Source organism: Pan troglodytes, chromosome 13 (genome assembly GCF_028858775.2).
Source record: "Pan troglodytes isolate AG18354 chromosome 13, NHGRI_mPanTro3-v2.0_pri, whole genome shotgun sequence".
NCBI classification, from domain to species: Eukaryota; Metazoa; Chordata; class Mammalia; order Primates; family Hominidae; genus Pan; species Pan troglodytes.
This window is the reverse complement of record NC_072411.2, coordinates 27,749,914-27,764,733: the sequence shown is the minus strand read 5'-3', so window position 1 is coordinate 27,764,733 and position 14,820 is coordinate 27,749,914. Positions and strand designations below refer to the sequence as shown.

The following is a 14,820-nucleotide window of genomic DNA, read 5'->3' as shown; positions in this document are numbered from 1 at the left end:
AGAGATCTGGCAAACACGACTCAGACCCGGCGGTCAAGCCTAACACAGCTGTGGTGCGGTGGGAAGGCTCAGCCTCCCTCTGCAGGACTCTTGCCAAAGCAGCCTTTAACCTGAACTTCCTCACAAGGAAACAATCAGATGGATCCAGAGTGTGGGGCATTCTCCAAGTGATTGGTTTGCACTCTTAAAAAGATACCAGTATCATGAAAGAAAAAAAATGGATAACATTGATAAATAGGCATACGGGGAATATTCTGGACTAAAGGAACAAGAGACCTGACAATCAGAAGCAATATGTGAACCACAGTTGGATCCTAGACCCAGACATAAAGGGCATTTGGGGGGCACCCAAGGATATTTGAATGCGGACCATGTGGTAGATGGTATTTTAAAATACATTTTGGATGTATTGGGGGTGCTTATGGTATCATGGGCATTTTGGAGCATGTTCTTGTTCTTAGGAAATCTGTTGGAGTATTTAGGGGTGAAGTATTGTGGAGCGAAGGTCATCCCAGTGACCCTTCTGCTGCTTACCTTCTGTTGGCTGGGCAAACATACAAATGCAGGAACGGTTTATATATAGAGAAAAGTGACTGGGCACGGTGGCTTGTACCTGCAATCCCAGCACTTTGGGGGTGCTGAGGTGGGAGGATCACCTGAGGCTAGGAGTTCCAGACAAACCTGGGCAACATAGTGAGGCCCTGTCTCTACAAAAAGTAAAAATACTAGCTAGGTGCAGTGGCCTGTAGTCCCAGCTACTCGGGACGCTGAGGTGGGCGGATCGTTTAAGCTCAGAAAGTCTAGGCTACTGTGAGCCATGATTGCGCCGTGTACTCTAGCTTGGACGACATAGCAAGAAAAGAGAAAAGCAAAAAAAAAGAAAAAAAAAAAAAGAAAAAAGCAAATGAGTGTGGCCAAGTGGTAACAGTTGATTGGTGAATCTGGGTGAAGGGTAGATGATAGTCCCTGTAGTATCCTTTCCAGTTTCTTTGAGGTTTATACTTTGAAAATAAGGAGGTGAGAGGGCCACATGAAATGTGGAGGTGAGTGGTGGGCTTAGAACCTCTTTTCCTCCCTCTGCTCTCTTGTCAGGGCTGCTGTGGCCTCCTGCATGGCACCTAGATTGTTGGAGGCCACCGAGACTCTCCACCCAGAGGTGGGGAGCAGGCTTAGGTGGCTCCACTGTCGGAGTGGGGATGGGGAGGTGTGAGCAGCAGCCGGGAGAGGGGGTCCTGTGTGTCTGGTTGCAGGGACAGCTCGCATTTGAGAGATGGGCTTGGAGGAGGGGTTGTGTGCTGGGGAACTAGGTGACTATGGGATCTGCAGGACTGTCCTCAGACTGGCTCCCTCTGCCCCTGGGGGTTTAAGACTCCCCTTGTACCCCTTTCACCACTGCCACCCCAGCCTGATGTGTCAGACAGCAGGCAGCATCTCGGGGCAGGAGAGGGGAGGCAGAGGGCCTTGTACCCCTTCCCCTGCCTGGGTGCCCACCATGGCCTGCCCACGCCAACCCCGGTCTCGGTGCAGACTTGTCCTGCGATGTCCCTGGTATCCCCAGCTGAGTGCCTGCAAGGCCTCAGAGCTTGTGACCACGGAGGCCTTCAGCTGGCCATCCTGCCCTCTGTCTCCCCTGCAGGGGCCCCTGGAGCATGAGGGCGGAAAGATCCCCGAGGCCAGCCCTGTGTCATCAGCCACAGCTCCCCAGCTTGGCTGACCCGAGCTGTGTGTGGGAGACGACGGAGGAGGAGGGGCAAGGAAAGATTGACAGAGGGACAGCCCCCGGGAGTCAGTGAGCGAGGCTGGACGCAGAGGTGGGGGGCGGGGGTGGGGAGAAGTCTCGCCTTTGTCCTGTTCTAGGGGCCCTCCTCCCTTTCGCCTCTTGGGGTGTCTCCCTTGGGACTGGGCCCAGAGAAAGCCTGGCCGGGTGTCTGACAGTGGCCTTCCCCCTGCCCGCCCGCCTGTCCTCTGTCTGCGTCTGCCTGCCTGGGGAGCCTCGGTGTGAGAACGCTGGGGCACGAGGGTGTGCATCCTGTCTCCGTGGCCCCCGACCGCAGGCTCTGCTGGGAGGAAGGGGCGAGACAGGGCTCACTTCTCAGCCCGCCCTTCCTGTGCAGGCAGGTGGGGAGGAGATGATGCGGAAGGTGAGGGCCTTATGCGTTTTCTGGGGTCTCAGCAGCTGGGTGGTGGGTGCCTGGGAGGGAGATTTGCTGGATGAGGCCCCCCTTCCATGTGTGTGGGGGGGTGGGGTGTTGGGAACTCTGCTGCCACTGCGGGGACGAGGGGTGCCGCTGGCTGGTGGAGGAGCCCCTAGCTTTCTGCCTGGCCCTGGCCAGGACCAGAGTGACTGGGAACGCGGCCCTCACCCCTCCTTCCTTAGGCTTCCCTCCTGGGCCCCTGGGCTGGTCCTTCTGATGGCCTTGGGAAGTGCTTATCCCTGCCCTGGGCCATGCCATTCAGACTGTGGGTGTGTGTCCCGCAAGTGCAGCGGGCCCACTGGTCTCTGGGGCCGAGGGAGGGATCAGAGACCCCAGGAGGGGCTGCTGGGGCCCAGCCGGGTGAGCCCGAAGACTCGGCCCTCCTCACTGTGGCGGCTAGAGCTCCCGGCCCCTCCTGACTGGACGGTGTCAGGCTGTGTCCTGATTTGTTTGTGCTCACCTGCCATCTGTCACATGGAGATAAGGACACTTCCCTTCTGAGGAGGCGGCCCTGGTGACTTGAAGTGCGTGCATGGTGGGTGGGTGTTGTACGAGGTGAGCTGCTCCTGGCTCAAACAAGACAGGCCTGGGTCCCCTTCCTCCCTCTGGGTTCGGTGGCCGTGCACTGACTGTGCCCCATGACTCATGCTGTGGGTCAGGGCCTTGCCTGCCATGCGGGGGCTGTTGGAGGGTGGCAGGACTCTCTGTACCCACAGGGAGCGGCTGACGCCAGGGCCTTCTGCCCTCTCACTGGGCCATGACAAAGGCCTTGGTGGAGGGCTGGAGAGGGGCACCCGCCCACGGGATGCTCCCACTGAGCCCCTGTGGACCCTGGTGCCGGAGGCATGGCGTCAACTCAGTGAACCACCCAGCCTTTCTAGGGAGGAGCCTTGGGCCGGTTTCCTTCCACAGCCGAGGCCCAGCGAGGCTGAACCCTGTGGATGATTGCAGGAGGAGGTTCTGGAGCTGGCCACGGGTTCACACTTTGTCATTCCTGCCACCTGCCCCCCCTCCCTGCCCTGCCCTGGGGTGTCCCCTCCAAGGCACTTCAGCTCCACTCACATCTGGCCTTGGGTTGAGGACATGGTGAGAGGAAGCTCTGATAGGAGGTGATTGGGTGTGGCACTGATAAAGCTCCTGGGACTGTTGGCTCTGTGGCCGCCTCTGCTGCCTGGGCCTCTGTGTGTCTCGTCCGCCGCCAAGTTTTCAAAGGCTCCCCTTTGTTTATCACAGAGTGAGTGTGCGTGATAAGTGTGTGATGAGTGTAAGTGGAACTGATTGTCTAAGGGGTCCTCACCCAGTAACCCTGGACAGAGTGCAAATCCTGGCCTGTGCCGCCAGACCCTCCTCCTCACCCAACTCCTGCTCATCCTTCAAAACCCAGCACAACTGTCCTGCCCAGCTTTCCTGAGTCGCTGCTGGGCCAGCCCCTCCTGGACACCTGGAGTCCCCTGTGTCCCTCAGTGGTCTGCCTGTGAGCTCGGCACAGGGGAGGCCCCACTAACCAAGTGTGGAACGGATGGGGTGGGAGATCTGTGTCCCAGGGCTCATGGCCTTGTCCCAGCTCCTGTTCTGGGGCAGGGGGTGCCCAGATTGTTTTTCCCTGTGGTAGCCACACCAGGAGCTCCTTGAGGATGGGGACCCCAGGCCACTTGCCTGCGTTCCCTCATGGATGAAATGGGGGTAGGTGCAGTGAGGATGGCATGTGGCCAAGGCCAGCCTCGCCCATGGGTCTTCCCTGGGCCTCGGCCATGCTGTGGCCTTGTTATTCCTCCCATTTCCAAGGTGGGGCCACTGGAGCACTGAGAGCTTCAGCAGCCTGAGGTCCCGCAGAGTGGGGAGACTGGCTCAGCCTCAGGCTTGCTGTCACCCCTCAGGGCTGAGGGCTTTCTGTACATTACCCTTCCATTTTGCCTGGGAGGAGCCTGAGGCCGAGAGGTGGGTTGTTTTGTTTAGGGTCATGTCTCTGCCCTCAAAGCCCACAGCTCAGATGAGCAGCAGCCGCTGAGAATATCTTGTGTGTCTGTCCTGTGCTTAGCCCTGTGTGGGTGTCGGGGACACAGAGACGACTGGAACAGTGTCCCTGACCTCAAGCTGTTCCTTCAGGGTGAGGGTGTGAGGCACACAGGCACATCACATAGCAGTGAGGAAAGCTCTAAGTGGTACAGAGTGTTTTGAGGAAAGGAGAGATCAGGGACAGTTCACAGTGATATCACCTGAGTGAGGTTTTGAAGGATGCATAGGAGTTTGCCATGTGCAGGTAGAGTGTGCGCGTCTGTGACTTCTGTCTCACATCTTGGGATGCCGTCAGCCTGGACCTGGTGTGAGGGCTGGCGGTGTCAGTCAGGCCCATCCCCCAGCTGTGTGAAGGCTGCTCTGAAGGCCTTCTAGGGATTTGCCATTTCTTGAATATCATGGGCCAGGTACTGCTCTGCACTTTATAGACATGATCTTTGTAATCCTTGAGGAGGGTGCCAGTGTTCACTTCATTTTGTAGATTGAGGCTCAGAGAGTAGCTGTCCCTTTTCCCAAGGGTCTTCTCACTGCTGTGTGGAGTCTCACCTGGGCTGGTGTCTCGTTCTCAAGGCTGGAAGATCTCCCCAGTTCTCCAGCTGTCTGTGCAGAGCACACAGCAGTGTTTGGGAACTGGGTCGAGTGTGTGTCTGTCTCTGTACACCTCAGGAGCCCTGGTGGCCAGTGTGGGTGGGGTAGACTGGGGACCTTTTGCTGGCTGAGTGTGTCTGTCTTCCTGGGGAGAGGGAGAGCAGGGCGTGGAAGGGGCATCCTTCCTGGTGCTCTTGCCTTGGGAGCTGGGCAGTCCCTGCCCTGTTTCTGAGAGCTTCTGGCTCTCTCTGGTGGCTCTGGTAGACTTCTGGGAGTTCTTTTCTATGTGGTGGTCTATTCCTCTCTTTGGAGGGGGTGGGGCTGTGGGGTGGGTGCCTGAGCAGAGGGGCTGAGTCACCTACCCAAGCTCTTTGCAGAGCCGGGTGAGGTACCTCCCCAGCTCAGCCCACTTTCTGAGGGGTCCCTTCTGGATGTGGCTGCCAGGGAGGGGCAGCAGTGGGGAGCCTGCAAGTTGTGCAGTGTACATTTTCTTGCTCATGTGGGGGTTTTGTTTTGGTTTTTCTCTCATCCCTTTGTCAGCCCTTGGCATCCAGCTGCAGTTGCCCAAGGGGCTGTGTCCCGACCGCTGTAGCACAACATCATCGGTGGCTGCCTCCCAGTGCCCACCTGCCCCCTGCTGCCACTCTCACTTTCCCACACCATCCTCTGTGACCTCTAGTCACCTTGAGCAATTCAAAACTCCCCAGTAAGATGCTCCATCTTTCTGGTCTCCTTACCTTTGTTGCAACCTCTCCCCTCTGTCTGAGCTGCCACCCACTCCAGGAAGTCTCACTGACTGCCCAGGCTAGAAGAGATCTCTACCCCCAGGGTCCCACAGCCTTAAGTGTTCCCCCATGTCAGGACAGAGACCCACATCTGATTCCTCTCTGCTGTACCAGCCAAGGTGCCCAAGGCCAGGCACAGAGCAGGTGCTTGGTGAGAGATGGCCAAGAGCAGCTGGCCTTGCCAAGGCTTCTGGGCCGGGCGGGGGGGAAGTGCAGCAGGGCAGCACAGGACCTGCAAGGGCCGGCAGGGTGGGAAGGGTCCTGGCTGTGTCCTGGTACCAGGCATCCCTTGGTCCAGGACCCTGGCCTGGGCCCTGGGCCCCAAAGCTGATGTTCCTGGCAGCGTGGGCTGGCTCCAGGTCTTGGAAGGGAGGGATGTCTGCAGACCTGCTGGCCTCGGCAGATGCTGGGCTGGCCCTTTGCTCCTGGGGCTCCCCACCGCTCCTGGGCCCACCTTTTTCTCCCTTTGCTTTCCACTCCCATCCCCTACCCCCGTTTCCTTCTCATTCTTGTGAGGTCTTGCCCACTGCCTGGGAGAGGCCTCTGCTGAGACATCAGTGTTGGCCTTTCTGCCGCCCTGATGGAGGTGCCTCTTGGGCTGCAGACGGGTGTGTCCCGCCGCCACCCTGATCTTCCCCTCTGCTCTCCTGCAAACCCATCTGGCACTCCTCATCCCTTTTCTGTGCCCCAGCTCTTTGTCTTTTTCTTCTCCTGCTCTTTCCTACCGTGCCCCCCCCCCCACCCCTCCTTGCCTCTGTATTTTGTCTCCCTGCTCCCACCTCTGTCTCTGTCATGTGGAGCTCTGGGATTGGAGGAGCAGGGCCCAGAGAGGGAAGTCTGGGAGAGCATGGTGGTCAGCATATGTTCTCAGGGTCCTGGCCAGCGCCCTCCTTTCCTAGAGCTTTCCCCTCTCCTGGTGTGGCTCCGCTTCTCTGCCCTTGCCCACCCATCCTTCACCTCCCCCTGCCACTCATCGTGGGGGGTTGAGGGGGAGTCCACCTCTGAGACTCGTGGTTGGGAGCAGAACTGTGAGCTCATGTGTGTGCCCTTGTGTGTTGTGTGTGTGTGTGTGTGGGCTGTGCAGAGCAGAGTGCCTGGGGCAGGTCACATCTAAAAACCCAGTCAGATCAGAAGCAGACTCTGCGTGGCCCCTGGCAGCTCCTGGCCACCCCTCGCTGCCCTCCTTGTTCCGGGATGGCCCCTGCTGGTTCAGGGCCTGCTCTGCTGTTGCCTGTGGCATTCATGGGCCTGGGCCCAGGGAATAGAGTCATGCAGAGAAGTGAGGCTGCTCCTGCTTGGCCCCTCCCCTGCTTGGCTCACTTTTCAGCTTCCAGGGTGGGGGCGGAGCACCCAGGGGTGCAGTGTGAGATCAGCTAGGAGGGTGCCCGATCCTTCTTGCCATCTTTGAAGCCTCCCTCCTCCTGGCTGTGGTCACTACATCAAGCCTGTCCTAAGCTCCATTTTTGGCCTATTGTCGAGCCCTGGGTAGAGGGTGGGGAGGCCTGAAGACCTGATGGACCCAGCCATGCCCTGGGGGATTGCAGCCCTGGGTGGGCACCCTGGGCTGGGTGATGTTGGCTAGAGGCTTCCCAGCCCCTGGTCTGTGCTGTTGGTGACTGAGCACTCTTGGTTTGACCACTCTCCTTTCCAAGGTAACACTCTCCCCTTCTCTCTTGGCTTCGGCAGGTTCTCCAGAAGCTGGGGAAGGCAGATGAGACCAAGGATGAGCAGTTTGAGCAGTGCGTCCAGAATTTCAACAAGCAGCTGGTGAGTGTGGGTGGCCCTTGGCCTTAGGGAGTTTGTGAAAATGCGGCTGCCAGGTGAAAAATGGCACGAGCTGAATTTGTGGAGTACGAGAGCTTGGAGGAGGGTAATCAGTGTGGGCTGACAAGATCATGTAAGACTTCCTAGAGGAGGGAGCACTGGCAATGCATGCTGGGAAGGAAGAGGGTTGGGGTATGTATGCTTTAGGTCCTTGGTAGGAGACATAGAAAGGGTAGTTGGGGGAGGGGGAGGGGGAGGGTGGGATAGGAGCAGGCAATAGATTGTGGCCAGACTTGGAGAAATTTTGCATGTCAGGGGCAAGTGGGAGCTATAGAAGCTTCTTGCCAGGAGAGTGGCATCTGCAGCGGTTAGCATGGGGGCGGAGCAGGCTGGATTTGATTTGGGCATCTGCTGAGCATGGTGTGTGCCTGGCTGTGTGGCAGGCTCAAAGCTGGGCTGTTGGGAGGCGTCCGCAGCCATCTCCAGTTGGCCTGGGAGCATTCTGAGAGAGGGCTGAGGGCAGCTGGGAGGGCTGGGGAGCAGCTGGGAGGGCCTGGGAGCAGCTGGGAGAGGACCGGGAGCAGCTGGGAGGCCCGGGAGTAGCTGGGAGAGGGCCGGGAGCATTTGGGAGAGGGCCGGGGAGCAGCTGGGAGAGCTGGGAGCATTCGGGGGCAGGACCAGGAGCAACTGGGAGGGCTGGGAGCATTCTGGGAGAGGGCGGTTGGGGGCAGCTGGGAGGGCTGGGAGCATTCTGGGAGAGGGCCGGGGAACAACTGGGAGCATTCTGGGACAGGGCCGGGGAGCATTCTGGGAGAGGGCTGGGAGCAGCTGGGAGGGCTGGGAGCATTCTGGGACAGGGCTGGGGAGCAGCTGGGAGGGCTGCAGAGCAGCTGGGAGGGCTGGGGAGCAGCTGGAAGGGCTGGGGAGCATTCTGGGAGAGGGCTGGGAGCAGCTGGGAGGGCTGGGAGCATTCTGGGAGAGGGCTGGGAGCAAGGGGGAGAGGCCCCAGGGCCAAGTCGGCCTTGGCTTGCCAGAGGGGCTCAGCCTGACAGGCTTCCCTGGACAGGGATTGGGGAGCCACCTTGGCTGATTGTCCTTTAGGCCAGTTATGGGAGGAATTTCAAGGCCCAGGTAGACCCTGTGGCAGGGATATCTACTGCCTCTGTGGCTCTGGGCAATTCCTTCCCAGAGCCTCTTGGGCCTCAGTTTCCTCACCTGCAGAATAGAGGCTTGAACAAGAAACCTGGTCTTAGGTTCTGATTCCATCTCTGGGAAGCCCCAGGGAATGTCCCTACTCAGCTGGCTTCATCAGGCTGTGGGTTGCTCTGAAGGCCCTTTAGGGAGTTGCTGTGGCCATGGGCCAGAGCTGCTGTGTTTGACAGACATCTATGCAATCCTTGAGATGGGGCTGATATTCTCCTCATTTTGCAGATGAGGCACTTGAGGCTCAGAGAAGTTAAGCACATCTTCCAAGGCTATGTAGCTGGTGTGGGTGTTGGGGATTGAAATCCAGGCTCTGTGGCCTTTGGTTCACTCTCGAGTTTCTTCTCTGGAGCTGATCCCTTGTCCTGAGGGCAGCTGGCTAGGCTGGGGAGACAGGTTACGGGTGGAGGTGGTGGGGGCCCCTTAGAACAGGCTGAGCTGGCCGGGCACTGTAGCTCACGCCTGTAATCCCAGCACTTTGGGGGGCCAAGGCGGGCAGATCATGAGGTCAGGAGTTTGAGACCAGCCTGGCCAATATGGTGAAACCCCGCCTCTACTAAAAATACAAAAATTAGCCAGGCGTGGTGGTGTGTGCCTGTAGTCCTAGCTACTCGGGAGGCTGGGGCAGAAGAATCTCTTGAACCTGGGAGGCAGAGGTTGCGGTGGGCCGAGATCATGCCACTGGACTCCAGCCTGGGCTACAGAGCAAGACTCCAGTCTCAAAACAAACAAACAAACAAAAAACAGGCTGAGCTTTGGCAGAGTGAGGGAAGCACAGTTGGGAGCTGAGACTCTGTGTGGCCTGGCCCCAGGGCTGAAACCAGTGTTGCTGTCCTCACTGTCCCTCAGAGTCATCCTCTCTGGGTCTCTGACTCTGGGCAAGCAGTCACTCACTGCTCCTTGGACAGAGGGGTTGGGCAGAGAGTCCAGGGCTAAAGATAGCCAGTGCTGCAGGCTGCCAGGTGGCTGCTGGGCTGTGGGTGTGGAGCAGTCCTGAGCTGGGCCTCTGTCTGCCCCCGGGCTTGGGTTTGGTGGGGTGGCTGGCTTTTCAGGGGCCAGGGCTGGTAGTTGGGGTGGCGGTTTTAAGCTCTTGTTCAAGGCTGGGGCTAAGGCAGCCAGTTCTGGATTTGATTGGTGTGTGGGGATGGCAGGGTGTGGGGGTGGGTGTGAGGACCAGGAAGGAATGGGGTGAAGGTCACTGTTGTTGGGGGAGTGAATTCAGGAGGCTGCAGTGGGCTTGGGGGCCCTGGGAAAGGAGAGAGAGAATGGGGCTTGGGAAGCCTGGAGGCGGAGCTTTTTCTTGCCCCTGATTCTGTGAGCCCCAAGCCTAGTGGGCCCAGCACTACAAGGGACAAGGATGGCAGGTGACTCAGTCTTTAAAGAAGCGAACCTCCCACCCCTTCTTATGGGGTGGGGGGCCCTAGGAGAGGGTGTAGATCAGCCTGCTGTCACCTGCTCTCACAAGGACCCAGGTGCACAGCCCCTCCTGGGCCCACCTAGCGCTGGTCACAGTAGCATCCCTGCCTTCTTCCCCTGCTCTGAGAGCCCATGGGGGCCTGCTTGCCCCTCCCCCAGAGTACTGCACACCTGGCACAGGCCCTTATGGAAGCCATCCTGGGTCTCCAGGGCATCCCAGCTCTTCTTCCTAGGGTCCGTCTGTAGCTCTCCAGGCTGCAGGGCTGTCATTGCTGTTTGTCTGTCACTGAGGTGGGGCAAGTCTGATTCCTTCTTGTCCCCAGGGCCCACCCAAGGTTTTGCTCAAAATGGGCATCCCTGACTATTGAGTGAAGGTCGCCCCCCGAATTGATGGCCGAGGGGTGCCAGAGGGGGTCCACGTAGGAGGGCCGTCCCTGCCCCCTAGACCCACTGGGAGCACAGGGATTTGGGTGCTCAGGCCACCTGTGGGGACTGATGTCCAGGGAGGTGCAGCGAGGGCTTGGGGATGCTGGCTGAGCCCAGCCTCCCTGGAGCTGCTCCAGGACCTTCCTGACTCCCCCAAGTCCTGTAGCTGGGACACAGGCTGAGGTGGGCAGTGGCTCCTGAATCTTATCTTCCCCCAGCTGGGCTCTGTGAACTCTGGGACCTCCAGAGAATTCTTTCTCAGATCCCTGTTTAGGGGCTGAGGGAGCCACTTTGGAAGCAAACACACACGGCTCTGTACTGGCCTGGATGCTGCCCTGCGGGGGGTAGCTGGCTGGGGCCTCCGTCGGGGGAGGGCTGTGTCTGCCCTGGGGACTGATGAGGAGCTTAGGAAGCCAGCTGCAGTGGGCACAGGGAGGCAGTGCTCTGGCCGGCCCCTTGCACATCTGCGTGCCACGTGCCGGTGCACAGCCCAGCGTTGTTTGGGAAACACAAGGAGCCCTGGTACGGCCTGAAGCCCGGGGGAGCACAACGACCCACCCCATGGGGACCCCTGCTGCGTGGGGGAGGTGGGGACGGCGTGAGAGGTGTGGCTGGGATGGCGGAGGCCTGGCAGGGAGAGAAGCTGGATCTGGAAGATTCTGTGACATCAGAGGACACGATAGCATCCCATCATGAACACACTTAAATCCTCGTCTCAACCAACAAAGCCTTTAATTGTGAAGACTTAGGGTGGCTGTGTCAGGAGTGAGGTGGACCCTTCCTCATTCCTCGGCCCCGCGGGGTCTCCATCCGCCCCCGTGATGGGATTCCAGGGAGGTCTCAGTGTCCGTGGAGCAGTCTTCTGTCTCTTCACTCAGTCTCACATCAGTGGGCCTTGGACTTGGATGTTTGTAAAGATGATGATCAGCCAGTGTTATACACCCTACTCTATGGGGGATTAAAGGAATTTTAGAGATTTTTTTTTTTTCACACATGCTCTCTTTAAATTATACATCTTATGTGCTGCTCTGAAGCTCCCCCTGTGGATATCTCTACTGTCACACGGAAGCATTCATCATAATAGGCAGATCTGTGGGTTCTCAGGGCCGCATCACTACCCATTACCCACAAAACACCCTGCGGGCTGCGTGCCCAGGCTTGGAGGGTCTCATGGGCTCTCCGAGTCTCTGTGTGACTGGGCCGGTCGCTGACCCTCTGTCCGCTTCTTTGCTGTCAGGTGGGGCAGTGGTGTTGAGAAGACTGCCTGGAAGGTGCTGGCCCCTAGGGCACCAGGGCAGGAAGAGCAGCCCCGGCTAAGGACAGGGAGAGGCCTGTAGTGGGGAGACAGAAGAGGGTTTGAGGGTGCTGGGGGTGAGCCTGTGGAGGTGGCCAGGTCCCTGCTGGCCTTCACCTGGAGGTGGACCTGAATGGATGGGGCCCACCTTCCGGCTCTTGCGCAAGCATGAAGCTGGCCAGACTGGAGCGCTGCAGGCATGCTGGGTCTCCTGGGACCATGGCCAGCTGCCCCTCCTTCAGGGCAGGAGGCGACTGGAACATGGGTGTCCCTGAGGCTTGGGCTGGCAGCAGGCAGGGGAGGCCAGGAGGGTGCCCTTCCACTACGAAGGTCAGCCTCAGCCACTGCCGCTCTCCCAAGTCCCCTCTCTGCCTTGTGTTCCTGTCCTTAGCATGAAGGCCATCTCCTGAGGCCTGCCTTCAAGCTCCAGGGCCTGGCCCAGCTCACTGGATCTGAGGAGTGCCAGGCAGGGATTATTCACCTTCTACTGAAAGACGAGGAGACTGAGGTTCAGAGAGGCTCAGTAGCTTACTTAGGGCTGTGTGGCTAGTAAGGGACACAGGTGGGTCTGCATGGCCTCAAAGCCCGTGTGCAGCCCACTCTTTGCACATGGCTTCTGGAAACTTCCGCAGCTCACTGAGCATGGTCTCAGACCTCAGTGCTGGCCTCGCCTATTGCTCACCCCCTCCTGGAACCTGGAGTTCTCCACTCAGCTTTCCTGGCTCTGGTTTTGATGTCCCAGAGGGACTTGAGGCCTGGCCCATGCTTCTACTATCTCTGCTGGTCCTGCTGTCTCAGGAAGCCCCTGGAGGACACTCTCCCTGCTCAGGGAGCTTCACCACCCAGCCCACTGTCCCCTCAGCCTTTTCCCTCTACATCCTATGTCCCTGCTGTCAGCTGGGCCAGTGATCCTGGCCATGACCACCGCATTCTGCACCCCTGCTGTAGTGCCGTCTCTTCTGCAGGTCTTCTGTCCCTATACAGGCTCGCACCGGGCCCTCTTTCCCTAGTACGAGGCAGTGGGAGCTCTCTGTCCTTGGGCACCACCTGAGCTTGTGGAGCAGGGGGCCTGGCGGTCACCACACCTGCCTTGCCCATACTCCTGTGCTCATTGGTCACTTGTCTGCAGGTGTCTGAGGGCAGGTCTGAGAGTGCCGGGGCTGCTGCACACTGGTGCTGTGCTGTTTGTGTGTCATTCAGCCGTACCTCCAGCACGTCATCTCGGAGGGGGGTCTTTGTCTTCCTGCCTTCCTTCCTGGGCTGAGAATGGCATCTGGAAGATGGCAGGTGCCCACAAGCATGGGCAAGGGTGCCTGTGGATGCAGGGCGTCTGAGGCAGGGGTGGTGACCGTAGCTGCTGTCCTGTTGGGAGGTCAGCTGATCAGTGGCTGCTGTCAGGAGAGCAGCCTGGTTCATTCACGTGAGGGTGGCAGGAAGGAGAGGGTCAGGGACTGGGTGTGCCACCAGTCCCTGACCTGGTCCTTGTCCCTCTCTTTGCAGACTGAGGGCACCCGGCTGCAGAAGGATCTCCGGACCTACCTGGCCTCTGTCAAAGGTAGGAGGCAGGCAGAGCGCACCTGGCCCGTGTAGAGCTGGTGGGTGCAGAGCTGGGGAGGGTGGGACAAGCGCTATCAGTGGGAGGCCCACATACTTCCTTTCTGCCCCACAGCTATGCACGAGGCTTCCAAGAAGCTGAATGAGTGTCTGCAGGAGGTGTATGAGCCCGATTGGCCCGGCAGGGATGAGGCAAACAAGATCGCAGAGGTGAGCATGGGACAGGTGGGCCTGCCCTTCTCAGAGGGCCCTCTGGTCTCAGCTCCTGTCCCACTCTGCCGTGCCCTCTGGGACAAGCCTCTCTGGTTCTCGGGCATTCGCGTGCTGTGTGCCCTGGTGCAAGCTGCCCTCCCTCTCTGAGGGCCTTTCTCCTGACACGCCCTCACACCAAGGTGGGTCAGATGGTGGGTCGTGGTCGTCCTTATTTGTGTGTTATGGCTCACAACTCACAAAGCCTTCCTGGCTGACCCCAGTCCTCAGCGTATCTGATCCTCACAGTCACCCCAATAGGGTAGGAACATTTGCCCCCATCTTACAGATGGGGAAACTGAGGCTCTGAGAAGCCACTGAGCTGTGAAGAGATGGGGCTGGGGCTGGTCCCTGCGAGGTGAGCGCTGGGGCGGGTGTGGCCCAGCGCTGCTGGTGGCACTGTCGTACTCTTGCCTGTCTCAGAACAACGACCTGCTGTGGATGGATTACCACCAGAAGCTGGTGGACCAGGCGCTGCTGACCATGGACACGTACCTGGGCCAGTTCCCCGACATCAAGGTGAGAGACCCACTTGCAGATCTGCCCTGCTCTGGCCTGGAGGGAACTGGAGAGAGGACAGGGCCTAGGGCGTGCGGCTCAGGCCAGGAGGAGGCTGTCCTGGAGGCAGGAAGCGCCTGGCCTGGTGTTTCACCCCTCCGGGGTTGCTCCCTCTGCCACCAGCCCACGGCCCCCCATTCCTTTCCTGTCCCTTTGGGTCTCAGGGCTATGGGAGGAAGCCTCACGGCACATGTGTGTCTGTGTGTGTGTGTGTGTGTGTTGCTGCGGAGTGGCTGGCTATATGATTGTGGAAGGTGTAGAAGGGTGAGTAGGGCCTACACATGTGTGTGCCTGCAGGTCCCCTGTGTTTACACCATGTGTGCTTGGAAGGGTATGTGTGCATGTCACCTGTTGTCTGGGTCTACATGTGTGGGTGTGTTTGTGTGGTTGTGTGCATTCGCAAAGCCTGCTGTCTCTGCTGGGCCTGGGTTGGTGCTAGGAGCTGGCAGTGTCTCTGGTATCCACCGAGGCGAGTGGTCCCCGGTAACGTGCACATGGAAGCCTGGGTTGACCATTGGGTTGGACGAGATCCCCTTGGTGGGCAGGATGGGGGTGTCATGCTCATGCTAGCCTCAGGGGTCCCCAGTGCAGATGCCTCAAGCTCCCTGAGTCTGATGTTGGTGGCTCTGGAGATGAGAAGCCAGGGGCCAGGCCAAGGAAAAGACTTGGCTGACACGTCACCAGCTGGTGGACACGGACACATGGGCTCATGTGCAAGGAAGTGGTTTCACACAGTGGGGCTGGACTGCCAGGAGGGGGTGAGCTCTCTGCC

General features: G+C 59.1%; 1 protein-coding gene across 49 annotated transcripts in view; it reads left to right on the top strand.

The window, feature by feature from the left end:
- Window positions 1-14,820, top strand: part of BIN1 (bridging integrator 1) — a 59,713-nt gene that overhangs the window by 23,646 nt on the left and 21,247 nt on the right. For 35 of the 49 annotated variants that reach the window (XM_001136131.8, XM_003309227.7, XM_063790402.1 and 32 more), the window contains exons 2-5: window positions 7,271-7,351; window positions 13,188-13,242; window positions 13,357-13,451; window positions 13,914-14,009. In XM_001136131.8, coding sequence (XP_001136131.2) covers window positions 7,271-7,351; window positions 13,188-13,242; window positions 13,357-13,451; window positions 13,914-14,009 — 327 coding nt within the window. Of the gene's footprint in view, window positions 1-1,691; window positions 2,142-7,270; window positions 7,352-13,187; window positions 13,243-13,356; window positions 13,452-13,913; window positions 14,010-14,820 lie in introns of those variants that run through there. The other 14 variants (XM_063790406.1, XM_063790405.1, XM_063790400.1 and 11 more) reach the window with 4 other exon arrangements.